This window comes from Camelus dromedarius, chromosome 15 (assembly GCF_036321535.1).
Source record: "Camelus dromedarius isolate mCamDro1 chromosome 15, mCamDro1.pat, whole genome shotgun sequence".
Classification (NCBI taxonomy): Eukaryota; Metazoa; Chordata; class Mammalia; order Artiodactyla; family Camelidae; genus Camelus; species Camelus dromedarius.
The window spans coordinates 14,498,518-14,518,439 of NC_087450.1; the positions used below are offsets into that span (position 1 = coordinate 14,498,518).

Consider the following 19,922-nt stretch of genomic DNA (forward strand, 5'->3'; position numbering starts at 1 on the left):
GCTATTGATAATAATGCCGCTAGGAACATTTCCATGTATCTTTTCGAATTAGTGTTTTCATTACCAACTGCCATTTTAAGAGTCTAGAGACATTTTTTTTCTTGGTGGAATCCAAAAATTAATCACACTAAAATTCAAATACCTGTTCTAATTCAAGGATTCTATAAATTTCTCTGTGTGTTCAGATGAAGGTGACCTTTTTTGTCCTCTATATTTTTTAGTGCTCTTAAAAAACAAAATATACCCATTTGGTTGTTTATTATTTATTGATGCTCAAACTGTTCTTCCTTGAAGTTCATAGAAGACTTTGGTCAACCCACTTCCTAAATAAAAGGGTCAGAGCTACAGACATACATTTTAATGCCTCATGCTGAGAACTGTTCTAACCCTGGGTTTCTGCAAGCTTACTCCCAACAAAAAAGTCTATTAATTTTAGCTTTCTGGTATAAATAATTCAGTGAGTCTAACTTTGAAACAGAGTTATGGGTGCTCGATTCTCTACTATCCACAGCCTCAGAGATCCCACCTTGGTGGCCAGTTTGGGGTCTTTTCCATCAGCAGTGTGTGGAAGCTGACAGCACCATTGGGTCCACCAGCCCTGCCTGTTGCCTTTTGGAGACAGGACAAAAACTCAGAGACCTGCTGTGCTTAGAATTCTCATCACAATGCAGCTAAAAAGTGGAGTCCTTCTCTTAACACTCCTCCGTACACAGATAGATGTAGAAGGGAAAAAGGAAAGGCCAGATAGGGTAGTTCCATATCAATATCATTCAGAGGTATCTCTTCTAATCCTTGGCCTAGCTGCTTTCAATACAAAGGTGGAAGAGACAAGTTTACAAAATAATGCATCCTAGGGACTCCATACTCTGAAACCAAACCATCCTGGTTTTGAACCATAGGCTGACCACAAGGCAAAGGACCCTCAGGAACGATATTACCACCCATCTCATAGAGTTATGAGGATTAAGTAAAATCAATCATGCTTGTAAAGTGCTTAATAGAGTACACAGAGACACTTGATTAATTAGAATTAATAGTATAATTATTATTATTACTACTACTATATTCTATACCACAGTAGTCAAAACGAACATTTCTCTCTTCCCATCCTCAGCAAAGCATAACGTGGAGCACAAGCTAGCTAGCTGAAGCTCAGTGGAAGGGAACAGAGAGGGAGTGGAATCAAGGGGAATTCACTCATTCTGTATTTGGACAGGAGAGCTGGTTCTGCCCAAGGTGAGTTAAATAAAGCAATGCACATTTATGTGAAAAAGGACAAGCACAAGGAAGAAAGAGGAGAGGAGAAGAAAAAGAAAAAAAGAAAGACCTGTGAAAGAAAAATGAGTAGTCTACTCTGGAAGAAAGAAATATCATGGGAGACAAAAGGAAATACACACAAAAATGCTGGAAATCTTAAATACAGAAAGAGAATACGGAAGCCCTGAACCAAGAAATACACTTATCAAACATAATAAAATAAAAAGATATATTTCCGAGCTAAAGATATTCTACACTTCCAACCAAGAGTAAAGTTCTACTCAGGCGAAAACTCACTCCCTTAGCCACGTGCAGGACCCAAGAAAGAATAAAAAGAAGTGTATGTTCAATTCAAGAAAATATGAAAAGGCCAACAAAATTAAAACGAGGAAAGCAGAAGCAAAATAATTCATCTAAGAGCAGAAAGTAACAAACAAGAAAAGAGCAAACAGTCGACTTGAGAAGTAAATCCACCTTGTGCTTCCCAGCAACCAAATGCCTGGTTTCCTTACAACTGGTCATTAAGGGACAAGAGCCGGAAGTGTGTCCTATTCATTTTTGCAACATCACAGCTTAGGACAACAAACAGCTGTCAGATAATTGTGCGACAGAGTCCTGAATCTCCAGGTTTGCAGCAGAGAGATCATCTCTGCTTTCTTGGCTGAATCTTTGCCACACGGAGGGGCCCCATGAAGGCACAGGGCAGAGAGTGGGGGAACCCCAGTGCCTATGGAGGTGACTTTACAAGAAAAGTGCCCACATAGCACTGTAAACCAATCACACTTTAATAAAAAAAAATTTTTTTTTAATTTAAAAAAGAAATGTGCCCAATAGAGATCTGTGGATTTCATTCCATTTACCTCTTCCTGGCCGCCGTCTCCATTTCTACCAGCGCCCAGTCTGGGGCGCGCTTGCCTTGGCCTCCCGCTCAGGCCCTTAACCAGTTCAGGGGCCATAAACACAGATAGAAAAACATGCCTTGTCATTCTCACTAAACTGCAACTCAACTTCAGCGCTTCCTGCTGTTCTGACATAGGTAACGAGCAGCTCTAGAAAGAGTAGTCCCTGAAACTGGCCCAAGGGAAATGCCAGGTGTTTCTTGTTCCACTGCGGTTTGGTAAGAGATCACAAAATGTCATTCACAGCCATCGCTGCTTCACAATTTTGGTACTTTTCAGCCCTGATATTTGTCTAATAATTTAAGGCTTTCAATGAAGATTTAACATGAAGGAATTTAATATAAATATTCATAAAACTACACTCTAAATTTTTTAAATATTTTGATAAGTGTATATCAGTATAATTAATTTCTCTGGCATCCCTGTCTATTTTATTTAATGAATTTGAAGACACTGGGTTTTTTGTTGGGTTTTTTTGTTGTTGTTGTTTGTTTTTTGTTGTTGTTTTTTTGGGGGGGCGGAAAATGTTTTTATTGTGGTAAAATATACATAACATAAAATTTGCCATTTTAACCATTTTCAAGTGTACAATTAGGTGGCATTAATCACATTCACAGTGTTGTGGGTCCATCACCATGATCTAATTCCAAAATTTCTTCCTGACTCCAAACACAAGTTCTGCACCCATTAAGCAGTAACTCCCCATTCCACTCTGCCCCTAGATCTTGGCAACCTTTAACCTACTCTCTGAATTTGCCTATTCTAGATATTTCATGTAAGTGGAATCATACAACATTTGTCCTTTGTGTTTAGATTATTTCCCTTAGAATGAGACTTTCAAGGTTCATCCATGTTGTAGCATGTTTGAATGTCATTCATTCCTTCTTACAGCTGAACAATAGTCCAGTATATATATACACACACACACATCACATTTTGTTGAAAACAGTGCTCTGCGAAGGGACTATGAACGTCACTGGATGCCAAAAGCACCCACACCCATGACACTCATAGTTTAAGAACTCTGTATCAGGTGAGCTGTTGAGGGTGAATGAGACTTTTCACAGAAGGAAAAAAAAAAAAAACAAGTGGGACTTGTACTATGCTCAGGTTTTGAGGCAGTCTAGTTGAACTGAGAGATGATTTATCACTTAATAATAGGACTTAGGGTGGCAGGCATTTAGTTGGCTTATGAGAAAGCACACGGAGGACCTAGGAAAATCATTTAAAGGCTGCAGAGCACAGGGAGATCATGAGCTCGTGCTCTGGAGTCGAACTGCTGAGGCTCAAATCTCAGTCCGCTGTTTATGCCTCGCGTGACTTTGAGCAGCCTTTCTGAGTGGAGGCTTGATTTCCTCATCTGTAACAAGACAATTGCAGGGGCGAGTACAAACGAGCAAGACAATTCCTGTAAAGGGCTTCGGCTCAGCCCCTGACGCACGGTGGGTGCCCCGCGCTGTTAGCAATAAAGCCGGCCACGTTTACTTCCAGCAACTTCCTCCTCAGCATCCTTTCTCCTGTTTTCCCCGTAATGATGAGATGCCGCCCTCACCGCATCACACAGACCTGCTTCATAAGGTTACTTTCTGTCTCTCCTCCCTGCTTTTCGTCCTCGTACGAGAACCCCCTCTCAGATAAGGCTGCAATATTATTTAGGTTTCTGAGTGTTTCTCCGGTTTTAGTTCCCTCTTCCAGGGATGACAATCCTATCATTGGGTGAGAAGCCTTTTTTCTCCCTAGCAAAAATCATTTTGGTTTCCAAGAGCAGAAAAAGGTATTGTTTCTCTTCCCCTGCGGAGTGCTTGCACTCTGCTTCTCTACACCCCACTTGTCCAGTTCAGTTCAAGTCTGACCTTGTCCAAAAAGCCTCCCCAACTCACATCTTCACTTCTGATGCCGCTGAACTCCGAACACGTAGGCCTGCCGGCCATCTGGACATCCGGCCAAGCCTGTCTTCTTTACCTCTCCCCTCTGCTTTTCTAGGGAGCGGCAGCTGTCTTCAGGGATGGGGACCTGGTATCTTTTCTTTTATATCCTTAGGGACCCCCAGCTAAGCAAGGTAAGGACAGACCAGCTGTAATCACTTTTTAGGAGTTCTTCCCTAAAGCCTCCTGATCTCCACGTCTGTGCTGAGTTCCCAGGGGTAGGATGAGCTCAACTTGGCTCATAAAAGAACCAGGAATGTCTCTGCTAAACTCTTTAAGGGTCTCCAGAGAAGGCTAGAGTGGAGGTGAACAGTCACCTCAAGGATTCTTGGAAAGGATCCTTCTCTTTCCAAGATTGATGCTCCCCGAACCCATGAGTGCTGTGGCAGGGAACCTCTGGACTGAGCTCCGTGGGAGCTTTGGGGTCTCACCCTGGCTCTTACAGTGATCAGCTGTGTGACCTTGAACTTCTCTTCCCCACTCTGGGCTTCAGTTTCATTAACTGTAAAAATTAATGATTGGAATTCGATATTCTCACACTCCAGGAAAGAGAGCTAGACTCATTCCTCATGGACACAGTCCAAAATTTCTATTTTTCAAGAAGCAGGACGCACATTTATAATTTGCTGGCAATCTCACAAATTCTTTAGCATTCTTTTCCACAATGAGCATGGAACTTGTTTCACGCTTGAGGGCTTGCTGTGGTGACCGCCACTCCCATGGTGTCTCTGATTTAAGAAATATATTTTTTAAATGACTGCTCACTAGGCAAAACCTCTAAAAGCTTGGTTCTAAACCTGCCCTTTTCTTTCATTTTAGTGAAAAAAAGATGGTTTGATTTTACAAAATTGTGTTTTTATTCTTCAGTATGTGACAATGTGATATCTCTTTGCATAATGAAAGTATTTCGAGGACAGAAAAGAAACACGTCAGCGCGAGTGCCACCTTGTTGGGCTGTCCACCAGTTTTTGGAGACGCCATCAGCGGGGCAGACCACCACTCAGTGCGATGAATCAGCCACGAATTTGAACGTGACGTGGTATCGGAGGTTCATCTCCTGGTTCAACTTCCACGTGCAGACATTGAACCTATTCAAAGTTTTAGCTCTAGCTTCTGTAATAGGCACAAAGTGGTCCTCGGACTTCCAGTCTTGGCACTCAGATGCTAAAAAGTATTAATGGTTTTACCAAAGCAGACTTACAGGAAGAAGAGATAAATCAGTCAAATCTCGTTAGGACAGAGAGAAGTTTGTAGGCAAGAAGATCACGCATCAGCATTGTTCTCAGAATCCGTAAGGTCATGGAATCAGCACTATGCAGGGCTCACTCAAAAACACGTCACACTGTAACTCGGAACAGGATGTGGGAGGGTGGAAGTTATAGGAACACTCCAGTCAGGGATCATATACATACAGATTGTTAAATTTCACTTGATAACACTTTCATTCACTGTAAAATCACAGACACAATATCTAGAAATAGTACAGAAGGGTAAACAAGTGAAAATGTGGTATTTTAGGCTGAAAATCAGCAAGAGGTTTGGTTGTCACATATTAAAAAAACCCTCCTATTTAATACAGTCAACTCTTGTTTATCATTCCTAATGGAAAAGACGAGCATAATGACAAGTTATATCATCTTATTAATTTTTAGTCCAAATACTTTCTTAATTTTAGCATGCAATATGTAATTTTATAAAAAATAAGAATTGTTTTCAAAGTATGTTGGCTTTAGGCTAATATTGAATTAGTTTTTATTCTCTAAGAGTATTCTGGTTAAACTGTAGGGTAAGTCTGCTGGCTGATGAACAGGAAGAAATAAACAGTTTTTTGAAATGTGTCTTCCAGGGAAATACAGTAACTATTAAAAAAATAAACTTTGCTACCAAAAATAAAGAGTTGACTATAGTTGGAGGGGGAAACGCCAAACACATGTCAATTAAATAGCACTATAATATGCTGCTCTAGAATTATTTAAGAAGAAAAGGACAAATCCACTCTATAGCTGTACACCTTCATGTCATGAAAATAAAATGAGACTGAGAAACAAGTATTACACTGTTCAGATTTAGGCTGGTTACAAACAGGCATAGGAACAGACATCAGTCGCTATTTCTGTGATCACAAAGATGCTCTAATTCTGAAGTTTCTAAAACCCAGAGCTCATCTTCTGACTGGAGACCAAGCTCCCATTTCCTTTCACACTTCTGCCACCAAATATCATTGCCTTGTTGTAACAGCATGTTATTAGGAACATAATGCATGCATAGCACTGTTAAGAAGGGTAAGGGAATAATTCACACAAAGAATAGTGAAAAGGGATGGTGGTGTTTCTAGATACATAAACCAAGGTGACAAGTCTTCCCTTGTCCACGGCACGACAACAGATATTGGTTCATTCTTTTGATTACTAGCATGCTTGAAAGAATTTTCCCATATATCATCTCATTGGCTCTTCACAACCACCTCACTGGTACCTATCACAAGGATGGTCTCCATCCCCACCGAGGGGCTTTACCTTGCCCACACAGGTGATGGAGCCAAGGCTGGATCAGATCTTCTGGTTCCAAATTTGCAAATTCCAAAATTCAAAATGCCAAACAAAGAAGGTGAGCTAGAAAGAGGGATGGGCCCTCAGTAAGCCTGTAGGTGCACTGAATCTCATTGTTGGGTACCCCTCCAACCATCTGGATGTCCTGTTTCTTTCCTGGGGGCCCAGGGTGAGAGTCAGGACCAGTGATGAGAAGAGAAGGTTTCAGAAAGAGCCAGGAGGATTTTTGTATTCTTGCCCAGCCCTGCAAATGCTAGGAGTGAACCCAAGCCTATTAACAGTCCCTGAGTTGGGCTGCATCAGTGTCTGATGAGTAGCTGAGATGGTCCAGAGAGACCCTCACCCTACAAACACATGTACCACAGTCTTAGATGCCTACTGTGGTTGCCTTCTGGAAACCCCATTATTCCAAATTGTCTGTGTACTAATATTTTTCTTGGTTTAATCCCTATTACGTCAATGAAATGTCATCAACATATATGTTTCACCAGTGCCTACTCATTGCACAAATTAGATGCTCAGTGAGTGTCAGCCACAGGTAATGGTGTCTAGTCACACCAGTTTTAGAAATTCCGGAGCTCCTTGAATACAGTGTTCCCACGTTTGTCCATTTACTGTGCCCTCTGCAGCAAACCAAGTTCTTGGTTGATGGTGTGTACCTAAGCACACTGGTCAGTGTCCCAAAGGTCCTGTTCTGTGTTTAAACGTTGAGAGCTATTTCAGCCTGATGCAGTCCACCTCTTCAGTGGCAGGCACCCCCATGGTTTTGAGGTCAAGGTCGCCGCTGGACTTACTTCCGTTGTAAGAAGCCCTCCAGTGGAGTAGCATGATCTTCTTGAAGTACTTGATGGTGTTGTTCTTGACGGTCACGAAGCACACGGTGTTGATCATACTGTTGCTCATGGCGATGCACTCGACGACGTAGAAAGCCGTGAGATAGTGCTTCTCCTTCACGAACACAGTGGGGAAGAAGTCGCGCACGATGGTGAAGCCATAGAAGGGCGCCCAGCACAGCACGTAGGCGGTGAGGATGCACATGAGCACCAGCACCGTCTTCCGGCGGCAGCGCAGTCGCTTCCGGATCTGCTCCGTCTGGAAACCAGGGACGGCCTTGAACCAGAGTTCCCGGGAGATCCTGGCATAGCACAGGGTCATGGTGACCACCGGGCCCACGAACTCCAGGCCAAAGATGAAGAGGAAGTAGGACTTGTAGTAGATCTGCTGGTCTACCGGCCAGATCTGGCCGCAGAAGATCTTCTCTTGGCTCCTGACAATGATGAGGACCGTTTCGGTTGTGAAGTAGGCTGAGGGTATGGCAATGAGGATGGACACCATCCACACCAAGGCAATCAAGCCCGTAGCTGTTTGATACTTCATCCGGGGTCTCAGCGGGTGGACAATGGCCAGATATCTAGGACAAGAACACAAATGGGATCAACCACTGGGATGAGGAAGCGCTGGAAGATGATATTATTTTTGTAACACTGAGGCACAATCAAATGGTACCTGTGGAGGAAAGAGCAATGGTAGGCAGGCTTCGGGAAGGGGAGCCTTGAATGCCAGACCCAGCTGCACCTCTTACAAGCTGTGCAAGCTCAGGCATGTTTTGTTTAATCTCCCTGACTCTCAATTTGCTTATCTGCAAACGTTTTTCTGTTTGTTTGTTTTTAAAGATTAAATGGGATAATATATTTCTGGCAGTTTTGAAAGTGGTACTTTTGAAAGTTTTGAAAGTGTACTCAATAAATGGTAACTATTATTATTAAATATAATAATAACATCTCCTATAAGTTTCTAGCCTGGCACTGTTCCCAGATCCTTCCTGTTTTCAGGGTCATTCATCCTAATTACCCCCACAGTTTAGAGTTAAAAGGATCTGATCATTCCAAAGAACTGTTGGGAGAATTTGCCCTTTCTGTTAGAAACAGTGGGCAAAATTTTGTCTCCATTCCACATTTTAAAAAATATTGCTCTCCATGCAAAGGTAGAGGAAAAGCATATGACCATTCATCTTATTTTCCAGGTTGAAAAATGGAGCTTAGTGAGAGATGAGTGACTTTCTCAAGGTCATGTACCACAGGACTCTGGATAGAAAACATTTAACCCTATCTCATATGGTTGGCTTGAAAATCAATTGAGAATATACATGAACACGTTTTTGAAACCACCAAGCAACAGACAGTAAAAGACATTGCTTTTGTTCTTTCCCCCAAAACCACACGGCTGTTAGCACAGTGGTCCAGGAACCAAGAGAGAGCACTTTCTGGGGGATGTGAGTCATCTGTGCAGCATGAAAGCCTCCTTTCCAGAGAGAATACACATACTTATGCAGAGAGCTCTAGTTTCCTGGAAGACTTTCTGTGTCTGGCAGGCGGTAGACGCGGGAGAAGAGAAAGATGGGAAGTGAAGTGGGCGGGAATGAGTAATCAACACTGGAAATAAACACATTCTCACATGTCCACAGCTTATCCCAGGTGGAGCCAAGAGCCAACGTGACAGGGGCCCGAGGGAAAGCCACACAAGGCTGTTTCCTTTGCAGCCAATCCCTTTGAGGTCATATTTCTTGGGATTTTGATTGGAAGAGGAGATTCCTTCTTATTTTTTGTTCTGATCATATTCCTGCTGCTCCTGACTGTCCCTGCCACACAGACAGCCAACTCCATTGAGTGTCAGTTGGAGACTTCACGGCAGCAAGACTCCTGCTCCAGCTCCCAGATGTTTGATGAAGTTAGATGGGCTGGATCCACCCTCTGGACACCCAGCTGGCTGCTTGACACACTCCACCACCAGCAACAATTGCTGGCACTCACCGGTCTCCCAGGGTGGATGCTGACAGTGGAATGGGAGTGTCTGTGGGGTGTTGCCAATGCTTTTGTCCGTGCGCACACACGAAGGGCCTTCGTAAAGACCCCAGTGCTCCTGCAATAAGGAGGGCACCAAACCTCCTCTGAGTCATAACCAAAACTAAGAGTTTAGAGCTTTTGCTCCCACCAGCTCTCTCCCCCACCGCGTTCTGCTGATTGCTCTGCCAAAGAATATGTCTATATTCATACTTGCTTACTCTCTGAGTGTTCACTCTATAGTTCTATTCCTTCTTTGCCCACTAGTCATTCCCTAAGTCTATGATGTTTCAAACTCAGTGTTTTTTCAACAAACACGTAGAAGAGAATGCTGATCTAGGAGTCAGAATACCAAGAATCCAATCCCAGCTTTGCCACAAACTTGCTATGTGAATTTGTCATTTCCTTAGCTTGTGGACTCAATTTCCTCATCTGTGACATGGGAATATCAACAGCACAGCCAAGCTCACTGAGATACTCTGAGGCTCCAATGAGACACAGCATATAACATAGGTTATGAATATACAAGAAACTGGTCGTATCCAAATGTATTTTTCAGAGCTATTCTGTATACACAGCGATTTTCTGTCACCTTTTATTGGCAAATACTGCATTTGCAAGTTCTCTACTACTTTTTGTTTTAGTGGATTTATTTATCTTCACATCAAAATTTAATCTTCAAGGTAATCTGTGATTTCATCCTGACATCACCCCACGTCCGTCCCCAAGGTTAGCACCAGGAATGTGCAGGAGGCCTTCCAAATACATTTGCCAGTAGGCACACTGCAGAAAACTGTTTCAAGGATTGCCACCAACCTTGGCTATGCTAGGCGCACAACTCCATTACTGGTGATACTTGCTTAAGTTTGTAAAGCAGTTTACAATACCCACATAACTCCAACCCTGTTGAATGGCTAAGAGAACAAAGATGCCCATCTTACAGATGAGCAAACTGAGGTTTGGAGAAGTTAAATAACCTGTTGAAAGCCACATGGCTAGTAATTGACAAAACCATGATGCAGACCCTTCTGGATCTTGCTCCAAATCCAGTGGGCCCTCCAATCTGCCATTTGTTCCTTCTCTTTCCAACCAGAGCAAGCCATACCCCTTCCTCCTGCCATCCTGGCATCTTAGCAGACCCTCTCCTCTTTTCTTCATAGTTGGTTTCTACCTATTGATGTTCCAAAAAGGAGTCAGACAATTGGCAGCTATTTTTCTTTGCTTATGAGTATGCCCTTGGCTTGGCATGCGTGTCCACCACTACAATGGCTCAGGTCCAGATCCGCTGAGAGCCAGCATTTCCCAGAGAACAAAGAATAAAGGCTGCTGGACAAAGAAATGCCTGATCAGTAATTGTGTGATGATTGTGGGCCAGGTGATTAAGCAAAGAGGGTATAGCTCAAGTGGTAGAGCGCATGCTTAGCATGCATGAGGTCCTGGGTTCAATCCCCAGTACCTCCTCTAAGAATACATCAATGAGTAAACCTAATTACCTCCCCCCACCATAAAGAAAAAAGAAAGCAAAGAGCATTTGAGCTCCCTCTCTGTCCCCAGAACTCAGCCCCAGATCTAGTCATGGAAATGGTGGTCACAGTAGCGACTAGGTGGGTCACGGGATGGGTAGCAAATGCACAACCTGCCCCTTGGGCCAGCTGGCCCCGACCATTAAGGTCACCAGGGAGCATCTGTGCTTCCTACGGCTGAGTACTGTTACTCGCGCCTTGGCTGCCTCACCCAGGCAGTATAGGAGAGCTGCCGATGGGCAGGCGGATTGGCCAGCTCCTCTTGGATTCTGGGTAGAAGAAAGGAGGAAGATTCCTTAAAAAACTTACCTATGACCATAGACTTACCCTATGATCCAGCAATCCCCCTTCTGGGCATATTTCCAGAGGAAACTAATTCAAAAAGCTACATGCACCCCAATGTTCACAGCAGCACTATTTACAATAGCCAAGACAGGGAAGCAACCTAAATGTCCACTGACACATGATTGGATAAAATAGACGTGGTATATATATACAATGGATTGCGACTTAGCCATTAAAAAAAAAGAATGAAATAATGCCATTTGCAGCAATATGGATGGACCTGGAGATTGTCATTCTAAGTGAAGTAAGCCAGAAAGAGAAAGAAAAATACCATATGATATCACTCATATGTGGAATCTAAGGCAAAAAAGGGCACAAATGAACTTATTTACAAAACAGAGACAGACTCATGGACATAGAAAACAAATTTATGGTTATGCGGGGGTGGGATGGTAAATTGGGAGTTTGGGATTTGCAGATATTAACTACTATATATAAACAGATAAACAACAAAGTCCTACTGTAGAGCACAGGGAACTATATTCAATACCTTGTAATGGCCTATCATGAAAAAGAATATGAAAAGGAATATATGTGTGTATGTGTATATATAACTGAATCACTATGCTGTACAGTGGAAACTAACACAACATTGTAAACTGACTATACTTCAATAAAAAAAGAAATGAGGGTCTCCCAGTGCCCCACATGCCTGAGATCCAAGAGATACACCTGGAGGACACTGCAGGTGTCTCCACATCAAAGAGGAAACCCAGACCTGGGGGGACAGAGTCCTCTGATGGTCTTTTTCAGCTCCCCACTGCCCTCAGGCCTGACTCCCTGTGCCTAGATTTTGTGATGTTCTAGAATAAGACCTTATTCTTTCGGGTCTCCACTCCCCTTATGTTCCATGTCCTGTCCCACACGCCTCCCACGGGACCTCACGCTCACCTCAGGCATCCTCACCTCTCGGCCTTTGCAAACACTGTTCTACCCTCTTGGAAATCTTTTCTTCACCTCTGCTGATCATTTGTTGAAGGCCAGGTAAAAGTCCATCTCCTGCCTGAAGCCTCCGCTGACTACTCCAGTACGCAATGATCTCATCTTTCTCAAAATTTCATTTAAAATTGACCCTTTACTTACCTTCTAATTCTTTCATAGGTTAGCCCCCCACCTCCCCGCACTCTGGATGGGAAGTTTCCCCAGAGCAGGGATCGGGGCTTGCCTTACTTCTTTTGTAACCTTTATGCTGCCTGTGAATTCTGGGCACCTAGCATTGTAGTAAAACTTCGCCCTCAGCAAGTCTCTGAGGCACTGGATGAACAGACACGTAATAAACCATGGTGACGGTTCTTAAAAAGATTGCAACTTTTTTTAGAAAACAGGACATCAATGTGTTTACCCAGCATGAGACTGCCAGGCACTCTGGAGCTCAATAATAAAAAGGTGGAAAAGCAGATGAAAAGGTTCAGGCCATATTTTGTAGACAAGGGAGTTGTTAGAGGTCCTTGGAGCAAGAGAGGGCATCGTGCACGAGGCAGAAGGTTAATCTGAGTGCAGTCTTGTTTTCTTCCCGCCAGCCACCGGGCCCTTCTCTCTCTTCCTAGAAACTTCAGGTTTGCTCCTGACTCGAGGCCTTTGCACTTAGAATTGCCTTTGTCTGGAATGATCTTTCTCAGTCTTCACAAGGCCAGGTTCGGGTTTTTCTTTTTCTGTTCTGCTGTATCTTGAGAGCTGTGTGTCTTAGAAACTTTGTATCATATTTTAAAAATCACATCATAAAAACAATCACTGCAGGGAAAGCAAACAGGTTAGGAAGTCGGAAATAGTTAATTAGTTTACCTGGTTTTGTTGTCGTTCCCTTAAGGGTTAATTTACAAATTGCCACACCCACTGTTTATTGAGTGCTTACTCTGTCTTAAGCCTGGTTCTAAACAATTACATATATTATTTCATTTAACCCTCAAAGCAACCCAATACAGGAGGTTTTCTTATTATTCCCATTTTATGCATGAGAAAACTGAGGCAGAGGGAGGTCAAATAATTACACACGGCCTTACAGCTCATGGATGGTGCAGTGGGAGTTTAAATCCAGGCAGAATAACTGCTCACACTATTTCTACAGAAATTTCTTTTAAAATAAATACATGTTTATAACTGTGAGTGTTTTTGTTATATCAAGGTCAAAATTAGTTGCCTAAAACTAACCAAACCAAACCTGAAAACCACTGATCAAATGCTGAGCACATGAGGCCCTAGACCACAAAAATTGAAATTCGATGGTAAAAACACATAAAAATAAAAACAAACTGAAGCAAAGATCACAATCATCAATAAAGGAACTTGATGCATTGGAGCAGGCAGTCAGTTGGCCAAGGCCATTGATGGCCCTGTGCAGACAGCAGTGCCTTCCTCCAGTGTCTGGGTGGAAGTTTCCAGTCACCAACCCACTCTAAACAATAGCCGTTTCCATGTGCAAAGCACGTTCCCCAATTTATCTTTCTTATTGTTTCTAAATTCCGTTGTATAAACTCACCCTGTAAGAGAAATGCCGGCACTATTTCAGATAAGTTGAGTTTTGTATGAAAGTACAATGTGAGTTTAAAAGCGTTCAGTAGATGGAGGCAGATATGACAAAAATATTATCTCTTACGTGTTCAAAATAGCCCAATGCCCTAATGTTATCCTGGCTTCCATTACCCTTGAAGCTACTTCTTCGTGCAGTGTTACCCCTCTCGATGAGTCAGCCCGTGTGATAAAAATGGGTCTCCCCCAAGGAGTGGGGTCCCACCCCACAGCAGGCACCTGCTTATTTCACTCTCAGTGGCTGACAGCATCCCGTGTGAAAAGATGTCTTGATGGAATGAAACTTCCAGAAATGACCCCATATGTTTTGTCCCGTTCATGCACCAAGAGAGTTGGTGGCAGCTTCCACTTTCAGAGACAAGGTCCCTGGAGATGTTTCTTGACAGCTGGGAGGAGCTCTTGAGGGCAGATACTCTGCCTGACTGACCTCTCGTGCTCCTTCTGTGGATTCCCCCAGGGTCCGTTCCTGGGTGGACAGAATGCCATGGGGCTCGGAGACTCACGCAGAGGACCTTGGCCAAGGAGAAACAGCCTTCTCCAGGGATGACACCTCTGAATACCTTCTGCGGATGGCAGACCAAGGGCTGTTTAACGTGCTAACTCCCTGACCACCTTCTAGGTTTTAAAGCCAGGCTCTTTGTCAACCCCCTTTCCTAAGGAGTGGCTTATTTCTAGGTACTCTATGCCTGGTTGTCCTGCTGATGGCTTCAGAAAACAGTGTCTGTTCACTGTGTTCCTCCCGGGAACACTGTCCTGGGATGTCCTGTCTGTAAGAGGCAGGCTGACCTCCCCCAGAGCCCTGAGGCCATGCAGCACGAAGGGCATCTGTGTGCCAGGCTCTCTGGGTTAAGGGAGGGAGACGGGCTGTTCAGGTCCAAGTACACAGAGGCCCAATCAGACCCTCTAGCTAACCGTCTCGACACTGGAACAAGGTGTTTTGTAATGAGAGTCGGGCTTGGGGCAGAGGAGCCTGCAAAGATTGTCCCAAGGGAACAAAAACCACTCTGGCCCATGAGCACAGGTGATTAGACTAAATGATGAGACTGAAGATGCGTAAGAAAGATTTGCATAGGCTGCTCGCAGTGTCTTTATCTACCATCACCAGAAACAGCCCTTCCGTACTGTGGCCTGCGAGTGTATGAAAAGGAACAAACCTTTTACTGCAACAACCAAAAAAGAGTAAGTAAGCATATGTTCCCTTTTTGTTTTGTTTTGGTTTGTTTTCAAAACAAATCCCTGAACTTGATTTAAAATCAACCGGTGCTAGTAGTGAGGGAGGAATAATAAAATGGCCGCGCTTAGGCTAACTAATTCTTGCCGTATACTTGCTGTTTGCTTTGAGAGTGGTCAGCAGATCTGACTGACCGGACACGGCTTCCAGCCCCAGGCCCATTGTTAGAGTCAGAGCTATTGATTTTCCTGTTTGTTCTGCCTTACTCTGGTAATTGAAGTTTACAATCATGTTTGGATTTTGAGTCACTCCCCCAGGAAGGGAGTCATGGGACGATAATGTCAGGAGAATGCCCAGATCCTCTGAAGTTCCTCCTGGCACCTGATGAGTCTGATCAGATACAGAAGGTCACGGGCTGATAACCCTCCGGACCACCGGACAGCCCCATGACACCGGGTGGACACGCCAAGATTCCGGAGGAAGCTTTACCAGAGACTTCTGTTAATTAATATCCCCTTTTACACCCCAACTTGTTCACTATATAATCAGTAAGCCCCAACCCTAAGACGGGTTCACAGTTTTGAAGGCACTAGCCTGCTATGAGTCCCCCTACCCCGGCAAAACAATAAATCTGCCTCTTTTCTTCTAAGCTCCAAGACCTTGTCTCTGAGTTATTCAGCTCATCAGGAACAGGGGCCGATCTTTCAGCAACAGTAGGGTCGTTAGTAGGGAAATAGTATCTATACAAAACCAAATGTTTGTTACTAGAACTTCTGCATCACAATGAAAATCCAGTTTTTTAAAAAAAAAACACTCAACCCATGACTTCAGAATCAATAGGTTCTTTGAAGCCACAGTAACACTTGAATATGGTTAAGACTCGAATGCAGAACTTTGGTTGGTTGTAAATCTAATTAAGCTTCCAACTTGCTCAAACAGAATGACAAAAAGACAAAATTATATTTTTTGGAGATACAGTCCACTGGAATCACCAACACTGGACAGCTGTTGGAGTATTTATTTAGAGTCCCAAGATAATAAGAAACGCAGGCATCCTTTAGACAGTCTTCTGTTACCCTTTCTTCCCAATCAGAGATTTGTGAATGTGTGGAATGGCAGCAAAGACACCACCACCAGCAACTGTAGTCTTGATGAGAGATGTTTTAGTAGAGGAAGTCTTGATGAGATAGAGACCTTCCTCAAGATTTCCAGGAACTTAACCTTGCCCCTCCACACCTCCTTGTAGCTGTCTACCTCTAAATCTTGGCCAGATCCAACATCTAGGAGCGTGCCCGTAGAAGTGGGACCCAAAGCTGTCCCACTGCTCAACTCCAGGGGGCTCTGCCACCTCCTGCTGCTTACAGCTGAAAAAACTAGAACTCTTCTCACTGTTCAATAATTGGACCACCTTTGAGCCCCCATGCATCCACACCTCGGGGGAACACAGATACCTCTCATCAGTTACAACAGCCCCTTCCTTCGTTGTCCCCAGCCCTCACTCACCTGTCGATGGCGATGGCCAGCAGGGCATTGGTGGAGACGTAGAGAGAGACGGTGCGCAGGTAGTTGACAGAGGCGCACAGGACGTGGCCGTGCTCCCAGGAGAGCTGGCGCACCACGTAGTAGTCCATCTCAAAGGGGCAGCAGACAATGGCCACCAGGAAATCGGAGATGGCCAAGTTGGCAATGAGCAGATTGGTGAGGTTTCGCAGCTTCTTGTAGCGGGCCAGGGCAGCGATGAAGATGAAGTTGCCAATACCACAGACCAGCATGATGCCCACCAGGGCCATGCCGATGACAATCTTAGCAGCAAAGAAGGTCCGGGAATTGGTCACGTCCTCATCTTCATCCAAGGGCATATCGTAGTCGCCATAGCTGAAGTTGAATGGGAAGGAAGCAGTGTGGGCTCCATGGGGGTCGAGCATAGAAAAATAATTGGCTGAAGTATTGGTGACATTCTCATCCATGACCCCCATGGTGACCTCCATCTGGCCAGGTGAAGCCTTGAGTAACACTCCTGGGAATTCCTCTGGGGTGATGTTAAGAGGCTGAGGTCCCTCCTTTCTGCTGACACTCAGGTCTCCCTTAATGAGTCAGCATGTCATCCTTGGGGTCCAGTAACCAAGCTCCATTCTAAGCCTTTGAAACACAAACAATTAGCTACATATGTAAGTGAACCTGGCCAAGTTTTAAACCATCCTATAACCTAAGCTGACCCATTAGCCACCTGCTCAGAGTGAATATTGGGTGATGGAATGGAAATAAAGGAACCAGTGGAAGGAAGCAAATGAACAAAACCACATACCCTACTCATCCAGGAAAGGTCAGACTGTTCGAGAGACAAATAGGCACCGACTCAGCTTATTTCTATTCCACGGAAGACTGAAATGTTGCACTTTTTCATGTTGCACTTTTTCATGTTGCACTTTTTCTCGGGGACCAAAGTTAGGAATGTGGGGAGGCTGAAGAGAATTGAAGTGACCTACTCCAAATTCCGTTCCTTGTCCCAACAGCCTGAACTTTGTCCTTGTGGAATTGTCCCATTCTGTGGCTTAAAAGAAATTATTCTGAATACCATGGAAGAGGGGAGGCTTTGAGACATGAGCTGGCCTCCTTCCTTCTGGGAAAACACTGCTTTAAAATCACAGAGTCTATCTAGTGGCCGCCTTCCCCTCTCCCTTCTGGGCTTCCTGTTCCCACATCCAAGTCTGCTGTGACCCTAGAAGCCAGGCACAGTATTTACCAAGGCCTGTCCCCAGACAAAACTACAGGGGTAAAGTCACAGCTTAATCACCGAGTGGCTTAGAGAGGACTCTGGAGCGAAATCCTCCCCTGGCTAGTTGTATGTTCTGAGATAAATAGCTTAACTGCTCAGAGTTTCAAAATCCTCCAGGCAAGAAATCAATGATGTCTGTAAAGCACCGAGGTCCCTGGAGAGGGAGGGTGTTACACCCTAGGGCTGCAAGGAATTACCAGTGAGGACCCACTCAGGCCTCCTCAGTCAGCTGCCAGGAAGAGAAGGGCAATCTTGATCCAGATGACTGGACCACAGCACAGGATGGGGCTGGGGTCTCGGGAGAGGGTTGTCAGTTGCACTGCCAGGACGGAGAACCAGGAGGGAGCCAGGGTCCCCCAGACCCTTGCCCTCTCGCTGCAGCCCCCGTCCCTCCCAGAGCCTGCAAACATCAGACTAGGTTGCTGGGATGTAAGGAAACAGCTGGGGTCTGGAGAGCTCCACAGAGATCAGGAAACCCGCAGAGGGAAGGGGAGTGTGGAAATCTGTGGCTCCTGGAAAAAGGAGGCACAAGGAAGACCCCCACCGCCACCCAGGATCCCCCAGGAAAGCCTGTTGCCTGAATCCCTCAAAGGTGACACATCTGGGGCCTGTCTTTGCGGGGAGGACTCAAGTCCCCTGCTCCCGGGGGAGGCTCAGCCCTAGTCCCATCTCTTTCCCCAACTCCTCACCTCCATTTTTCTCAGATTTTCTCCTGCCTCGGAACCATCAGTTCTGCCCCTCTCAGGCCCTGCCCTTTGTCCCTGCCAGGTGTGAGAAGCAGAACCCAGAGCTGAAAAGTCAGAGGGGGCCAGGCTTCCTGCCCAGGCAGGAAGGATGCAGTCCCCATGGGACAGTCCTCGCCCCTCGCAGACCCTGAGTGTCTCCCAGGAGCGCCACCTCTGGAGGTGCAAGCTCGCTCGCCACGTGGAATTCTCAACGTCATGTTTAAAAAACAGAGTCATAGAAACTTCTTAGGGAGACGGGGTGTTAGAAAATCTGGCATTTGGGGAGAAATTATCCAGTGGTCTTTTTTTTTTTTTTTTTTTTTCCTCCTTTATTCCCATCTCCCAACCAGAACTCCATTGCCACCAGGTGTCCTCTGGAGCCCCTGAGTTTAGCGCTTGCCGCCTGGCTGGACCCTTCCGATCTCTAGAAGCCTCTCTTTTCAGCCCTTGCTGATAAGCCCTCTCCTGCTCCCAACTTTGTTCTCAGAGCCTCAGGGGCTACGCCTAAGGGCAGAAGGAGGGAGAAGCCCGGCTCCCCCTGAAGCAATGAACTGAATGCGAGTCTGTTGTAAAGCTCCCTCCCGGTTCCACAGCCCCAGCGCCCCGGCGGCCGGCGCCCCGCGGAGTCCTTGGAGCATCGCCCCGGAGGGCGCGCTCGGTACCTGAGGCATCTCGGCGCCGGGCGGACAGGGTCCTGAGCTCTTCATTCCGGGAGCGGGGACACGAGCCGGTTGTTCCAAAGGCCCGCAGGCAGAGCACAGGTTCCCTCTCTCCTTCCTCCGCTCCGGGCTCTTTCCCGACTGGGCTCGGAAGGGAGTTGCGCTCTCGCCGCCGCAGATCCGAGGACGCGGTGAGGCCACCCTCCGCGCTCGCTGTCCCCGCCCCGGTGGCCGCGGGGCGCCCAGGGCCACGGCTCGGGGAGGCGTGCTAGGCGGGGTCTGCGAGGCTCCCGGAGGCACAGGGTGGCCGGGCTCCAGGCAGGGGCACGTCGGGTCGCCCGGGCACGCGCGCGGCTGGGGACCCGGGAGTCGCCCCGGGGCCAGAGCGTCGGGGACGCAGAGGCGGCAGCTCCAGGCGAGGACACGCCGCAGGGAGCTCGCGTTCCCTGGGCTCAGGCTTCGGAACGGCCGCCTGGGGCGGGAACTCGGGCGATGGCGCTCGCCGCGGGGCGCAGCGCGGACCTGGCGCCGGAGGCTCGCACCGCGCACCGCTGCGGCCGCCCCGGGGCTCCGCACCTCCCCGCCGGCTCACCTGGGCGGCCCGGGGGCCACCGCCGGGGGGGCGGTCCGTCCCGATGCGCCGGGCCGATTTCAGAGCACCGAGAGCTGCCCCCACTCCGGCCCACGCTGCCCTCGCAGGACACGCTGGGCGTCACCCAAAGCTCGT

At 46.2% G+C, this 19,922-nt stretch overlaps 1 protein-coding gene across 1 annotated transcript; it reads right to left on the reverse strand.

The window, feature by feature from the left end:
• Window positions 1–4,941: 4,941 nt before the first annotated feature.
• Window positions 4,942–19,575, reverse strand: PROKR1 (prokineticin receptor 1). Its single transcript, XM_010979903.3, has 3 exons — window positions 19,199–19,575; window positions 16,539–17,174; window positions 4,942–8,041 (listed from the first exon to the last, which is right to left on the reverse strand). The coding sequence occupies exons 2-3, from the start codon at window positions 17,021–17,023 to the stop codon at window positions 7,345–7,347; spliced, it is 1,182 nt and encodes a 393-aa protein (XP_010978205.1). The 5' UTR covers window positions 17,024–17,174; window positions 19,199–19,575; the 3' UTR covers window positions 4,942–7,344.
• Window positions 19,576–19,922: the final 347 nt, after the last annotated feature.

Coding starts and splice junctions, on each gene's coding strand:
- PROKR1 (XM_010979903.3), bottom strand. CDS start 17,023: ATGGAGGTCACCATGGGGGTCATGGATGAGAATGTCACCAATACTTCA. Junction 8,042..16,538: donor CTGGCCATCGCCATCGACAG/GTGAGTGAGGGC, acceptor TTCTTGTCCTAG/ATATCTGGCCATTGTCCACC.